The 15,101-nt window shown below is 60.6% G+C and overlaps 1 protein-coding gene across 1 annotated transcript in view; it reads right to left on the reverse strand.

Moving 5' to 3' along the window:
* Positions 1-654: 654 nt before the first annotated feature.
* ZSWIM5 (zinc finger SWIM-type containing 5) overlaps positions 655-15,101 on the reverse strand; it is a 121,512-nt gene continuing 107,065 nt past the window's right edge. Inside the window, exons 5-14 of the mRNA XM_019531329.1 lie at positions 10,733-10,912; positions 8,065-8,241; positions 7,492-7,638; positions 6,678-6,815; positions 6,135-6,395; positions 5,739-5,874; positions 5,206-5,363; positions 3,076-3,239; positions 2,607-2,688; positions 655-2,163 (exon numbers count right to left, since the gene is read on the reverse strand). Of these exons, the coding sequence (XP_019386874.1) occupies positions 1,301-2,163; positions 2,607-2,688; positions 3,076-3,239; positions 5,206-5,363; positions 5,739-5,874; positions 6,135-6,395; positions 6,678-6,815; positions 7,492-7,638; positions 8,065-8,241; positions 10,733-10,912 (2,306 nt within the window). The 3' untranslated portion in view covers positions 655-1,300. The remainder of the gene's footprint in view (positions 2,164-2,606; positions 2,689-3,075; positions 3,240-5,205; positions 5,364-5,738; positions 5,875-6,134; positions 6,396-6,677; positions 6,816-7,491; positions 7,639-8,064; positions 8,242-10,732; positions 10,913-15,101) is intronic.

Below are 15,101 nucleotides of genomic sequence, written 5' to 3' on the forward strand. Positions count from 1 at the left end.
CACTCCCCGCCCGCCCTCCCGACCCGTGTAGGGGTGAACACATGGGACCAGGGAACACAAAGACACGGGGAATACAAAGAGCCGGCCCTGCTCTCCCTCCGGCCCAATCCAGTCCAAGTCACTGGGCGGCAGGCGGCGGTGGCGCGGGCCTGCCTTGCGCAGGCTCCGGCGGGGTGCGGACATGACTAGGAAATGACAGAAATCGAGCCCGTGGCATGTTCCTGCTCCCGCCCCAACATGCACATGCCCATGCACCTCTCGCACACACATGCACACGTGGTGAGGAAGGCTCAAATTCGAGCTATGTACACCAGGGCTCAACCGCTTCGTGCACCCACGACTCCTCCTCCCGGCGGCTGGCAGCTTCGCCCTGTGGAAGCACAACGCGATCCCTCCGGCGGACGCCAGGCGCGGCGAGACCCCGGTCTCCAGCCAGCATCCGTCTCCGCAGGATCCGAGCCCATGCTGTGTCCATGCCGAGGCGCCCATCCGCTGGCCCGTGGTCCCGCTCCTCCTCGCGCCGGGGTCCTGCATAGCTCGGCATCGGTTTCCAGTTGCCGGCGTCTTCCCTCCCCCACCCTCTTGCCGCATCCAGCACCAGAGAGGCCGGGGAAACCTGAGAAACGTTCGTGTGTCTCCTCCTGCTTTTATTGATTCTCGTTAAATTAAAAAACAAACGAACAAAAAAAAACCAAGAAAGAAACGTCCCGGCCCCTGACAATTTCAAGTATCCCCCAAATAAAAGACAGAATTATAAATAATTATAACTTTACAATTTAATAATTGACACATATACTATAGTATTTACAGTATCATAAATGTTTTTTTTTTCTTTTGTTACTTTTAGTAAGCAATCCCTGAGAACAGTTACTTTCATTGTTTGTTGGGGGGGGTTATTATTTTTTCCTTTCGTTTCAGTATCTTCACAAATGGAAAAAAAAAAGAGTTTGCCAGTCTCTGCGAGCTGCAAAGCCGCCACTCCCGGCGCTGCCATTGGCTTTGCTCTTTCTTTTCCTTTATTTTTCAGCGCGTTACAGCCTCTGGGCGCCGCGTCCCGTAGGAAAGAGGTATCAGGAGTCCAGGTTCGCTTTTGGTATTCACGTACGATACGCTCAGGAGTGTAGGAGGCTGAACGACAAAACGAAGCAAAACAAAAAGGATCGCTCTTCCCATGCTTGTCTTTTGGTTTATGTGCCCTTGAATCCTCGGCGGATGTGAAATGGTCGAATGCAACGAGGCTGGCCGGTGGGGGTTGGTGTCTTCGGCGCTGTCGTCGTCCCTCCTCTCGCCGTGCCTGCGCTCACCCAAAACGCTCCCTCACCAGCATCATCAGTTTTTTCTTGCCCTTGTAGATCTGCTTGAGATTGTCTATGAACTGGGCGAACTGGATGTGGCCGTCCTGGGCCAGGAGGAAGGTCTCCCGGGCTTTGCTGAGGAACTCGATGAACTCGCCGTAGTGCCGCGGGCTGATGTGGGTGAGGCGGGAGTGCGTGGTGTTGATGTACGCGCTTATCGTGGCGTCCAGCAGCTGCCGCAGCGGCGCCTTGTCCGTGGACATGAGCTTCCCCGAGTTCCTGCGGCCGGGGATGCCGGCCAGGCCCGGCGCCGTCATGGTGCAGCGGCGCAGGATGTCCGACAGCACCGTGGCGCAGTGGACGCTCTTCACCACCAGCGGGATGATGGCGGCCAGCTCGTTCTTGCCCAGGGAGTGGCTCAGGGCGCAGGCCCACAGCACGTCGTTGATGGCCGGGTGCGTGTCCTGGTTGTAGGCCAGGTTGAGGTGGGTCATGGCTAGCGAGGCCAGCTTGAAGGCCCGCAGTGGGTAGCCCCGGTGCTCCATGTAGCGGGCGATGGTGAAGAGCTGGGAGTAGGTCATGCCGGTGGAGGCGGCATCGATGACGATCTGGTAGGCCGTCTCGAAGGCGATGTGGTCCTTCTCGCAGAGCGTCAGGGCCGACAGGGCGCAGTTCTGTGGGTCCTTCATGGCGCACTGCAGTGCCAAGGTCCGGGCGCAGCTGGCCAGCTCCTCCCGCTGCGGGTAGTCCAGGCTGAGCCGCAGGATGGTGTTGTGGGACATCACCGTCGCCGCCACGATGCTCGTGGCCTCGGTGGGCGTGAAGAGCGTGTACCAGCTCTGCAGGATGCTCACCAGCGCCCGCACGCCTGCAAGACAGGGACACGCAGTGCTCAGCAAGAGGGCTGGGGTGGGAACAACCTGGCCGGGGTCTCTGAGGCGAGGTGGGATCTAAACTGCCAACGTGAGGAGCTGGCAATCCCATCTCCCCTAGCCCCTGAAGGAAGAGCAAGACAAGGGCACTCAGACCCACCAAATCCAAGGCCAGGAGGGGCCCAGTATCACCTTCCAGGGCACCCCACGCCCTCCCCTGCCCAGGCTGGAGGATTTATCTCTAGAGCTTGAGCGAAGCACCTCTCTTGGAGGCTGATGCATTGGATGCTGCCCTCAGTGAACCCCCCCACCTGCCCACTTCCCACCCGCTGCGATGGGACATGGCTGCGCTCCGACCAAGGTCACAGCACGGGGGAGCCCAGGATTCAAGGCGGATGTGCTGCCCTCCCGCAGCCCGGCGGAGACCAGCGGTACCCACCCACTTCCGTCGCGCAGGTGACCAGCCACCTCACCATCTCCCTCCGGCGCCAGTTGAGGGTGGACAGCGTCATGCGCATGACCTGGAGCATGAAACACACAGCGTCACCCTTCGCCTCGGGGCTCTCGGCTTTGCTCTTCACCCCACCCGCCCTCGCCCCTCCTTAGAGGTGAGCGAAGCGGTGGGACTCCTCAGGCACCTGGATGCTAACTCAGAAACTGGCCCGGTCCATCTGAGAGCTTGCCGAGCTCCAGGAGTGGACTTGTGACCGGCTTGGGAACAGCTCAAGGTGCAATGGTCACGGATCCCCAGTCCAACGCTGCAGTTACAACCCACTAACACCACCAACTCTCTTGGGTCTCCCCAAAGCAACCCCCCACGAATGGGGCTGCTAAAGCCCCTTGCTTTTTCCCTCCAGGGATGCCCCTTGCCTCTCTCCTTGCCACCCACCGCACCCCATGTCCACTACCTGCAACCCCAGCTCCAGCGCCACGTTGAGCAGCGTCGTGTCGGAGCTGTTGTCAGCCGGCGTGGCGATCTTAAATGCATCCTGGGCCAGCTTGAAGATGAGGGAGGAGGAGTGGATGTTCTTCTGGATGGCTTCCAGCACCGTGCGTAACCTCAGCATGTCTCCTGCGGAGAGGCCAGAGCTCAGTTCGTCGCTCGCACCCTCCGGTCTGACCCCAGGCTCATGTATGGCCTGCGCCTTTGCAGTCATGTGGGATGGATCAGAAAAGTCCCTCCTGACCTTCCCCTTGGCCTTGACACGGGATGTCCCCACGGGCTGTGACCTCTCCTCACCCGGCAGAGCAGTCTACTGGGCGCACTCCCCCATAACTCACACCCCGAGGTCTCTACTCAACCCATCAAAGGTCAACGCAGCCAAGACCCCGGGGCTTCATCTGGCTTTATCGAACCTATGATTCCTACTAGACTGAGCAGGCACCTGAGCTGGGTTCCTGGCACCTCACAGCCTCTCCCGAAGGCAAAGCAGCTGCCTTACGGCATTTGCCCAGTGAGCAAAAGGCCACGCTGGGGTTTGCACCCAGAAGAGACGGCTCAGCTATATCCTCTGGACATTTCCATTGGGTGGGCAGGACCCTCCGGAGGTCACAGCCCCTGGCCCCGAGGGCCCTGTCCATGTCCTGCTCCTGTTCTTGGTTCAAACGTACTCAAGAGATCCCACCGTGCCCCAGGCTGCTGAGGAAGGCAAAACCCTTCCCCAGCCCGTGCTGATCACCACAGGGCACGATTCCTTCCTGACCCCAAATGCGGAGGGGCCGGACGCTCCAGAGTTTGCAGTCAGCTGGAGACGAAGTGGACATACGAGAGCTCAGCAAGGCTCCGTCGCCAGGATCCCGCCCGGGGAGGTGTCCGGCTCTGCCCACCCGAGAGCTCTGCCTGCAGCACGTGGTCCGATGCCTTCCCAGGCTGTTGTGGCTGCACAGCCCGGTGCGCTGGCCATTCCCTGGCTGGCCGGGCCCTTGGGAGGGCATGGCCATCCCGGCCAGTGGCTCGAGGCAGGATTGGCCCCGTCTGACCCAGTCTGGAGAGCATCCCTGAGATGCTGTGATGCTGCTGGCACGCGCCATCGCTCCTGTTTTGGCAGCCGACAGCTCGGCCACCCCCATCCCTCGCACCCCTGCTTGGGGCCACCCCAGGCCCCCTGAGAGGCTGCAGAGGGCTCCTGGAGGGCTTCAGGTCCAGCCAAGGTCATTGGAAAGAGATACACACACGCGCTCTCTTGCCAGGGGATCACACTCACTCGCACTCTCTTCCAGGGGATCTCACATGTGCACATGCGTGCACATGTTCTCTCCCCCTCTCCCCTCCCACCAGGGAATCACGCACATATGACTACAATTACACCCGCTCTCTCTCCCAGGGGATCACACACACACACACACACGCACACACACACACACACTCTCTCTTTTCCAAGGGATCACACACACTCTCTCTTCCAGGGGATTTCACACATGCACACTCTTTCTTCTAGGGAATCACACACACATGCCCACTCTCCTCTCATCCCCCCGGGAATTGCACACACGAACACATTCCCTCACAAATGCATGCACACACTCCCTCTCCCAGGAGATCTCACACACGCACACGCGCACACACACTCTCTCTCTCTCTCTCTCTCCCAATGTCACACATGCACTTGCTCTCTCTCATGGGATCTCACACATGCACATGCATGCACACACTCTCTCCCCCTGTCCCCTCCCACCAGGGAATCACAAATATGAACACAATTACACACACTCTCTTCCAGGGGATCACACACACACACTAACCCCTTGGGGAATCACACACATATATGAACACAATTTTACACACACTATCTCTCTTCCAGGGGATCTCACAGATCACACTCTCCCCCTCTGCCCCCAGGGAATCACACACACGAACACAATCACACTCTCTCTCTCTCTCTCTCTCTCTCTCTCTCTCTCTTCCGGGGGAATCCCCTGCCACCTCCACTTCCTTCAAAGGCATGACGCTGGCAAACCCACTGCGGGTCCAGACCCCCGTACCCTGCACTCGGGAGCCGTCCCGGCTGCGGGGAGAGGGGCACCCAACTCGCACCCACCTTTGGCGGCAGTGAGCATGGTGGAGGCCAGCTCGCACTGCTGCGACTCCAGGTGCCCCAGGGTGAACCAGCGTGGGTACCGGCTGGGCACCACTGAGACCAGGTGGTGAGGGTGGGAGACGTCTCCAGACGGGGCGGTCGTCTCCAGCACGGGCAGCCTGACGGGGGACAGATGGATATATCAGAGATCACAAGCTCCCAGCTAGCCCCGGCCGGCTCCAGCCCGCGCTGGGCACGAATGCGTTCACTGAGCTCTGGGACAGCCGTGAGCTGCTTTCCACCCGACCACGCCGGTGTGCTCATGCCTGGCACTCAGTAGTGCTATTCCCACTCAGGGTAGCAAGGAAGCAGCTCTCACCTTCCTCTCCCACCCTCTGGCTTGGGGCAACAATGATTCCAGTCGCGTTAGCATTTTGGACACGTCCCATTCAACCCGGCCCCGGCTGCACCCCTGGGTGTGGGGAGGCCTGAGACGGGACACGGCGGCTCTCGCGGGCCGTGCTGCACCCCGGGGGCAATCCGCGCCCACGCACCTCATGGCCCGCAGTGCCAGCTTGTAGGCCAGGTCGGCGTCGTGCGGCAGCAGGGCAGAGAACAGGTACTTGGCGAAGGTGTGCATGGGGACACTCTCGCGGTGGATCACCTCCCCCAGGCCGCTGAAGGGCCCCCCTGAGCGAAAGCAAAGCCTCGTCAGCACCCGCCCTAGCCTCCCGATCCCCGCTGCTCCCTTGGCTTCTGGTGCGCTCAGGGACTCGTCCCAGCTGCTTGGCACGAGCCCACCCCAGCCCTTGGAGCTGCCCGGTCCTGGTCCCCTGCGGCACCTTCCAGGGGTCTCTACGACCGCAGCCGTCTGAGCCTCACAGCATCTGTGGGACCGCAAGCAGCGGCTGGGCATGGCCAGGCTGCCCTCGCCTGCCCACAGCACCCACCTTCCAGCAGCAGGATGCATTGCTTGCGCAGGGTCTGCACCAGCGCGGCGTCCAGCTCCAGCTCCTGCAGACGGGCGATGATCTGCTCCTCGTTGCGGCACACCTTGTCCTGTGCGTACAGCCCCTCGGGCATCACCCGCTGCTGCCCCATCCCCACCAGCGCCACCTCCAGTGCCAGGGCCAGGTACGACTCGCTGCTGTCCGGGCTGCCCGTTGCCACTGGCACGTGCTGGTACACGGGGGGCTTGGCGTCGCCGGCATCTGGAGGCGGTGGCAGTCAGGGACAGGACGGATTAGAGGGGCAGGAGTGGACCCAGAGAGCCCAGCACCGCTGCCCGCCTGGGGGTCTACAGGAGACAAGGGGGAACAGGACCCACCGCTGTGCTTGGGGGTAATGCTCCAGGTGGCTGGAAAGCCAGGGGCCAAGAACGAGACCTAGAGCTGGATGGGGTTTCTAAGGAAGCATCAGGGAATAAAAAGCACTGGGTGGAGGGCCGGGCTGTCAGGAGCCCTCGAGGGTTCACCGGTGGGTGTAGCCAGTACCTGAAATCTCCAGGCAGCTTTCCTCTTCTAGCCGACAGGCCTCGGTCAAGGTGAGAAACAAGCAGCCGACGGGGTTGAGCGGGTGGCCCACCCAGCCCTCCAGGTTGGTGATGGTCGTGGCCCCGCGCTGCAGCAGCTCTGGGAGGGGGACGCGGAGAGCACAAGATGCAAGGCCAGGTCCGTGCCCAGGACCATGCACCCCAGGGACGGCTGCACCTGCTGCCCCAGCCCTGCCTGCTCTGCCCGCGTTCAGCCACGATGCGCTTTTTGCTGGTCGCTGCGTGGAACCAGGAAGGAATTCCCCCCCAACCCCCTTCCTGCTGCTCCATGTGTCAGGGGGTTTTAAGTCTCTGGCTACAACCTGGGATGGGGATGGGGATGGGGACGGGACTGGGACTAACCCTGCAGGGTCCTGGCTAGAGGGTCTTGGCCCTGCACTTGGGCTCAGCCCAACGCTGCACTGGGGCAGGAAGGGATTTCCCCCCCTGCTCAGACTGGTCCAAACTGGGGGGTTTTGCCTTCCTCTGCAGCAGGGGCACGGCCTCAGCCTGGGGTCTCTTTAACGTATCCTGACAACCTTTAATAGAAGCAGGACATTAGCAGCGCGGTCCCCCTGCCTTCCGCGGGACAGGGGTTGCATCGGGGCGACTGTGTTGTGCCGCTCTGAGGTCAGACATGGGCTTTGTCTGGGCCGGTTTGGACAGGGCTGATCCTGCTTGGACTCAGCACGACCTCCAGCCCAACTTCTCCAACAGGGACCCACTGGGTCATGCCAAGCGGTTCATCTTCTGCGCCGGCCAAAAGCAGCCCCTACCTTTCTTCTGATGCTTATAGATTTCCAGCTGCCGCTGCTGCTGCAACCTCAGCGTGTTGATGATGGCCACGGTGAGCCGGAGCGCTTCCTTGGGGTAGCCGTGGGAGCGCAGGGCGTCCACCCGGGCGCACGCGGTCGGGACGTGCTCTGCAAAGCAAGGTCAAGCAGGCCATGTTGGAGCCGGGCGGGCGGGCAATGGCGCCGTGTCCCGTTTGGGGCGGGGAGATGGCGCCTGATGCCAGCTGGCTCTGCGTCACCTGCAGCTTTCATTGCACTGGAAAAGCCTCTAAATACGAGGAACCAGGGGCCTGTTGCACTGCGTCTGCTAAACAGTCAGGTCTGGGCTGAAGTCACAACCTCCCTGGAGAGGATTGGGTGTGACGTCTTGTGTCTGGGTTGATGGCACGGACACTGGGTTTGTCTGGGTGGGTTTGCACAGAGCTGACTGGATGCGACCCCTGCCAGCCCACGGCTCTGTGACTCCGGGTCCCTGCGTTTGAGGTGACGGCAGAGAGCCCGGCAAGGAGATGGACGCAAGGCCACCCAAATGCCCCAGACGCTGGCAGGGGTTACCTAGCCAGAGGGGCTGTCCTTGGGAATTGAAGAGCAGGCTCTCCCCCTCCCTCTGGTAGGAAGGGGACATGTAGAAGTCACTGCTGATGATCCGCTGCAAGTGGCTGTCCTGCCAGTGCAGGTCGCAGCCCTCGATGGCCCGGGTGAAGACTGTCCGCCGTGGCCTGGCCAGGGAGTCTGCAAAGCAAAGGACACACGGCATCACGTGGCTGCTGGCGAGATCCAGCCCCTGGGCCTGGAGCACACGCACCCTGTCTCCCTCACAGGTACCGCTCCTTCCCTGTCCGATGCCCTCCACCTGCCCAGCTACTCTACCCTGCCTGTAGCTGCTTCTCTGGAGACTGCCCGAGGCTCCCACCAGCGCGCTGTGCCGTGAGCAGGGAGGATGCAGAGACAAAGCCGTGTTTTGCAGCCTGGCTCCTTCCCTCTGCTCCTCCCATGCTCCCAAGAGGGGCCGAGGGGTGGTCCCCGGTATGAGACCCTGTAAGAGCAGCCCCACGGTGCCCGTACCCCTGAGGTATAGACCCGGGGCCAAGACGTGGAAAGAGCTGGACACGGCAGGGTGAGATCCTGCCCCAGCCGCCCTTACATGGCACCAGCTACATCGCAGATCCTCAAGGCCCCTTGCACATCCCTTGTGAATTTAGATCTGAAGTGGAACTGGGCTGATCGAGTCTGCAGAAGAGACGACGGAGGGGGACTGAACAGCAGCCTTCACCTCCCTGCCGGGGGGCTGCAAAGAGGACGGAGTTGGACTGGTCTCAGTGGGGGCAGACGACAGGACAAGGAGCAATGGGCTCAGGCTGCAGCAAGGGAAGTTGAGGTTGGATATTAGGAAAAACTCTCTCACTAGGAGGGTGGTGCAGCACTGGGACAGACGTGGTGGCATCTCCATCCTGGGAGGTGTTGAAGACCCGGGTAGACAAAGCCTGGCTGGGATGATGTAGTTGGGGCTGGTCCCGCTTGGAGCAGGGGGTGGACTAGATGTGACCCCCTGAGCTCCCTTCCAGGCTGAATTTTCTATGATTTTATGATCTCAGCTCAGCGATTTCCAGCTGAGGTGCTGTGAAATTCTGCCAAGTTACTGAGTTGTTTCTTACTGGTATGTCTCAGCACTGGGACGATCCCCTCTCGCAGGGGAGGGGAACCGCTTATAGGTTTTGCAAAAAAAAAAAAAAAAAATCCATATTTATACAGGCACCTTTTCAGGTGCAAGAGCAAAGCATGCCACTGGATTAGGCACGGCCCACATCCCAGGAGTCTGGAAAACCCCGAGCCGGGGGCTCCTGGACTCCCACTGAGCACCACTTCCACCTTCAGGTGTATGCACGGGTGCAGATGTGCCCCGGGAGCCCTGGTCATGCAGCGAGTGCCCAGACACCAGGAGATGCCGCTGCTTGCAGCTGACCACAGGGCAGAGTCGGGTCCACCCGGCTTTGCATGGAGCTGGTCCTTGATGACGAGACAAGGTAGGAGATGTGGAGAGTGCATGGGGATCTGGGCTGAGCTGCGGCGGGCTGCCAAGACCGATGCCCCTGTGGGGTCCCTGCGGGCTCGGGGTGGGGGGGAGGCTGAGAGCACTAATTACACCCAGAAGATGCCTCCCTCATAACCCGGCTGGGCTATTTTTCACCCCCTCTTTCCACATTGGCTGCATTAAATACACAGAAGACCAATTACAGTGCAGCAGATAGAGGTGCTGCTAGAGCAGGAGGTTTCAATTAAGGCCCATCTCGGGTGAGGTGGGCGCAGCGGGATGGAAAATGGTGTTTGAAACCAAAGGGATGAAGCGCTTTGTCGGGGCTGGGGAGGATGTTTCGGTGCTGGGCTGGCCGAGGGGGACTCTGCACCAAGCGGGGTCGAACGGGCCAAGCCCCCAAAATGAACAAAGCAGCTGCTAGAACCGTCCCAGATGGGGAGCAGAGGCAGCTCCGAGGAGCACCCAAGTTTTACAAGCCCGGTGCCAGGCTCACGTCCCCGTCAGCACCCAATGTGCGGGCACGACAGTGCCCAGAGCCCAGTGCAGGCTCGCGCGGCTCTAGCCCTCGCCCCAACCTTTGTCCGGGGGGCAGCTCCCGTCCTCAATGGCAAAATCTCTGTTGACAGAAACACCTCCAAGGAGGGGTTCAAGACCCGGGTAGACAAAGCCTTGGCTGGGATGATGTAGCTGGGGCTGGTCCTGCTTGGAGCAGGGGGCTAGACAGGATGTGACCCCCCGAGCTCCCTTCCCACCTGAATTTTCTATGAATGGAGCAGCCCTGAGCCCATGGTAAGGGTGTCCATCCCCCCGCCACCATCACCAGTGCTTTAACGCTCATATAATTCCCTTCCCCATCTGGTTCCAGCTTCGCTGTCGGCCTGGGCTTTGCTTTACTGCTGCTCCCTGGCCAAGGGGTCAACACAAGCCAACACCCCGACAGCCCGATCCGTCGTCACGGTGGGAAAGAGAAGAGCAAGGCTGTCTAAAAGGGAATGGACAGCCCCGAGTCTGAGAGAGGGAGGCGGGCTTGGCGGCGAGGTATTGGCCTTGACGGGGTCATTGCAAAGGGAACCCATCGGGCGCTTTCCAGCCGGAGATGGGTACAGCGACCCCCTCCCCACCCCCGGCTCCTGGAGGGCTCGGGCCTAGACTCGAGCACCGAGGCCGGGTCCTCCGGGCGCCGCTCACCCTGGCTGTGCCCGGCGCTCTGGGTCAGCGCGTTGGTGATGTTGGGCAGCTCGTTGCCGTAGTTGCCGTCCTCCAAGGGGCACACGTCCATGTCGCTCCATTTGCGCAGCTGCCGGAGCCAGCAGGACTTCTCCTCCAGCTTGCAGTGGGGGTTCAGCACCACGCACACCCACAGCGCCCCTGCGGGGAAGAAGAGACCGCACATGCACGCACGCACACACACGCACTACTCAGCATTATCCAGGCTCAGGGTTTTCACACCGCCACCCTTCTTCCTGCCAGGAGAGCTGGGGGCGGGGGGTGGTTTTCACAGGCTGGCTGCAGACAACCTGCCTCCAGCCCAGGAGGGGGATTTAGCAGCTTCTGTTTCAAAAGGAAAATGAAGCCCGGCTCCGTAAGGAAGCTCAATGATCGTCTCTGGAGGTGGCGGGGGAAGGCCCCCCGCCCCGGCCCTGCCTGCCGTGTGGATTGGCGAGCACTCCTGTCCGCCAGGATGCCTCTCTCCTTTGAACTGCACTTCAAAGCCTGCTTCAAAACACCCCGGCAAAGCTGCAGCATTTCCAAAGACCAACCTGACCGTGCTCCCAGCATGGCATTTTAATGGCTGGGGCTGGGGCTGGGGCCGGGTTGGGCCAGTGCTCCTGCTGACACCAACCCCGCGGGGGCTGGCGGGAGGGTCTTGCCCCTGCACTTGGCTCAGGCCGACGCTGCACTGGGGCAGAAGGGATTTCCCCCCGTGCTCAGACTTGTCCGCACTGGGGGGTTTTGCCTTCCTCCACAGCGGGGGCCCGGCCTCGGCCCGGGGGCTCTGTAGGAACCTTTGCAGCAGCGAGAGGTTGGCGGCCGCGGCCCCCCTACTTTCCCGGGGGCAGGGATGGGGGCAATGCGGGGGGCTATGTCAGGGGGCCTGTCATGTTGCTCCAAGCTCGGAGACAGGGTTTGCGTGGGCTGGTTTGGATGGGGCTGATCCTGCCTCAGACAGCCCCATGGCTCTGGGACTCTGTGTTTAATCCCACTTTTCCCCTAGACCCACAGGAGGAAAACCGGAGCTCTGCCTTGGCATCCTGCAGGTGAAGCCCAGCAGGGCACATGCCTGCCCCACGCCACAAGCATCAGCATCAGCCACGTGCTCCAAGTGACGAATTGGACCCAGGAGACCAAGGTGCAGCCTGCATCTCCCGGTGCCTGGGGGCATTACACCCACGGGCCCAAGCTGCAGCCTCATGCCTTCCCCCTGCTCATGTTATGACCGGGGTTTAAGCAAGGGAGGACCGGGGGCCCCCAGGGATGGTCTCAGCCTCCAGCCAGCCGCCGTCCGCTTCGTCTGGGACCGCATCCCAAGCGTCTTGCCTTAACTCGTCCCCCCGGGATGATTAACAAGCCGCTCGCAGTTCAATAACCAGAGCAGCAACTGCCCCAGGGGGACGGACGTGAGCTGGGGAGAGGAGCTGCTCGTGGGGAAGCCGAAACCAGGCGGCTGGCCTCAGCCCGGCAGCCAAGCCCCTGGGGCCAAGAGGCTGCAGGGTGGCACGTTCAGCAGCGTTCGGACCGGGCTTCTGCTGCGCAGGAGGCTCTCTGGGCCCCGGCGCCCACTGGAGACTGTTGCAAGCTTTTACCATCTCTTTAAAGCCCCCACAACCCACCGAGACGCACGAGGCTGGGGCACTTTGGAGAAAAGGAGACCCTCCCTCCGGCACAGAGCAGGACAGGATACGGCCGCTGCACCTATTTATTGCCGAGAAAAAGCTGGGTGCGTGCTATAGCTGAATAAGGGCACGCCCCAGGGGTCAAACCAGCCGGCACTGGGACTAGCTGCCTAAGGAAACGGGGCCGCTCCTTCCCTGGCTGTTTCCGAGCCGAGGGAACGGGCCAGGACGGGGCATCCAGCACTTCCGTGGAGGTGGCAAGACGACCCAGCCCCGTGACTCTCCGGCTCTCTGTGCAGAGGTGGCCGGGCGTGCACTGAAGCCGAGCGAGCGTGCGAGCACCGGAGGCGGCGGGGTCGGGGTGGGAGGCGCAGGCTGGAGCTGTTGCCCTGCCCAGCTCGCACACCCAGCGCCCCCAGTCCGGCCGGCTGTGCCTGCCAACCCGGCAGCATTTCCAGGTCAGGAACGCCTCCACGGCTGCCTACAGCTGAGGCCAGGCGGTCACCTCCCCGAGTGCAAACAAGCCTGGTATGACTCCAGACCCGGGCGTGCACGGTGCTGTACGACAGCCGCTTGGTGCCACACTGCGTTTTGCTACCAGAGGGGCTGAGGGCATGCCGTGCTCCCTCGCCGGCGAAGGAAGTAAGTACATGGCATTTCTGAGCAGCACCAGGTCCGTGCACTTGAATCCAGACCTCTGGTTTGTACCACGAGGCCTGAGCCTGTGGGCGTTGGGAGGAATAAATGGCTCATGGGGCCTGGATCCAAAATATTTTCGAAACTAGCCCAGAGGCCGTGCAAGATCATTTCTAGCCAGCCTCCCTCCGAGACCGCGGCCTTCAGCCACCCTCCTGTAGCTGCCCAGGGACAGGATGGGGCTGGGTGAAGAGGACTCTTTTATTTCTCAGTCCACGGAGCGATATGAATCCAATGCAAGTTTTATCTGGGAAAGGGGGCCGCCCCCCGGTGCAACTCCCTGGTTTATGGAGCAAGTCGAGGCTCGAATAAGCAAAACCTTGCCTGCAACTGCAATGATCTTGGTGGGGCAGAGGGAAAGCAAGCCTTAGGGTTTCCCCCACCCTCTCCCGAGAGGACACCCACTGATGCTGGACAGCCCCATTTGTGAGCCATCAAAAGAAATTCTCCCCGCCGGTCTAATCGGCTGAAATTCCCGACTGTAAACAAATGGTGGAGATAAACAGCCCGGCCCCAGGCAGATTGAGGTCAGGCCGCACTTCAGCTGCTTTTCATCTGGGTTTTTTCTAATTAGGACTTAATCTGAAATACTAACGCACAGGGGCAGATACCCCCACGGGTGCCCAGCTCACTTCCAAAGGCGGCAGCGGTTCTTTCCTTTGGCTCCAAGACCCATAGTCTAAGAGATGCTCAGTTGATGGGACAGAGACCAGTGACCCATGCCCTCTTCTTAAGCATAAAATCCAGCTAAATCCTTTCTGTTTCACTCCGTGCAAATCCACGGTCTGATCTGGTCCCAGACACAGCCAGGACGCAGCATTTGTACAAATCATCACTGATTGGAAAGGTCCCCAAAAAGGGGCTCGTTTCCTCCTTCCTAGTGCAGAGCCAGGAAAAGGGCTGGTTGGATCGAACAGACAAGGCTTTATGCCGAAGGTGCGTCAGTCTAATTGCAAATTGGGGAACGTCCGAATCGCACCAAGCAAATGCTGCTGCTAGCGGCTGCCCGGCTCACTGTTTGTTGGCTGGTTGTGTCAAGCTAGAAATCTCCCAGCCCCTTTTCCTAAATCTTCCTTCACCCTCACATTGTGGCAGTGAGTCCCACAGGTTACTACAAGAATGAAGGAAGTGGAAGGGGCCTCACCAAGGTCCCATCTATCCCAGCCCCCTGCTCCAGGCAGGCTCTAACCCAGCCCAGACATGCATCGGTCCAACCTGCTCTTGAAAACTTCCAGGGGTGGAGAGTCCGCAGCTCCTCTAGGTGCTGTTTCCAATGAGGAAACCTGCTTTTAACGCAGCGTATCAGGTTGCCTGAGCAATGTCACCAAGCATCCCCTTGTTCTTGCTCTTGCACCCGGGGATGTAGTGGGAGGCTGCACCACATTTACAAAAGTGCAAAAGCCCCCACGGCTCACCAAAAGCATCTGGGAATGTCTCCTGGCTAAAAGGGAGGCGCACACCCGATGGCAGGGAGGGGCCATCCCCAGGGAGGACTACACTGCGGTGGCTCGGGGCTGCAGGGGGGCAGTCAGGAAGGCGGAGGTGGAGATGGGACTGGGACTAGCCTCCTGGATCAAGGACAACAAGAAGTCCTTTTATAAATACACAGGGGGCAAAAAGAAGGTCCCGGGTAATGCAGGGCCCCTGCAAGACATGCTAGGAAATTTGGTCATCACACCAGACAACAAAGCTAACATATTTAATGACTTCTTTGCCTCTATTTTCCTGAGCAGGGACCGGATCAGCACCACCGGCCCCCTCAGGCCCCAGGGGAGGTGCACCCAGGCCCAGGGTGAGTGAGGACCTAGTCAGGGAGCGTCTGGAGGGACGGGACATGCTTAAGTCAGCGGGTCCAGACAATCTCCACCCCCGAGTGCTGAGGGAATTAGCTGAGGTCATTGTGGCACAGCTGTACGAGCACTCGTGGGGCTCTGGTGTGGTGCCAGAGGACTGGAAGAGGGCCAGTGTGGTTCCCATCTTAAAAAAAGGGAGGAAGGAGGACCCGGGGACTATAGGCCAGTCAGTCT

Source organism: Crocodylus porosus, unplaced genomic scaffold (genome assembly GCF_001723895.1).
Source record: "Crocodylus porosus isolate Cpor-Errol unplaced genomic scaffold, CroPor_comp1, whole genome shotgun sequence".
Lineage (NCBI taxonomy): Eukaryota > Metazoa > Chordata > Crocodylia > Crocodylidae > Crocodylus > Crocodylus porosus.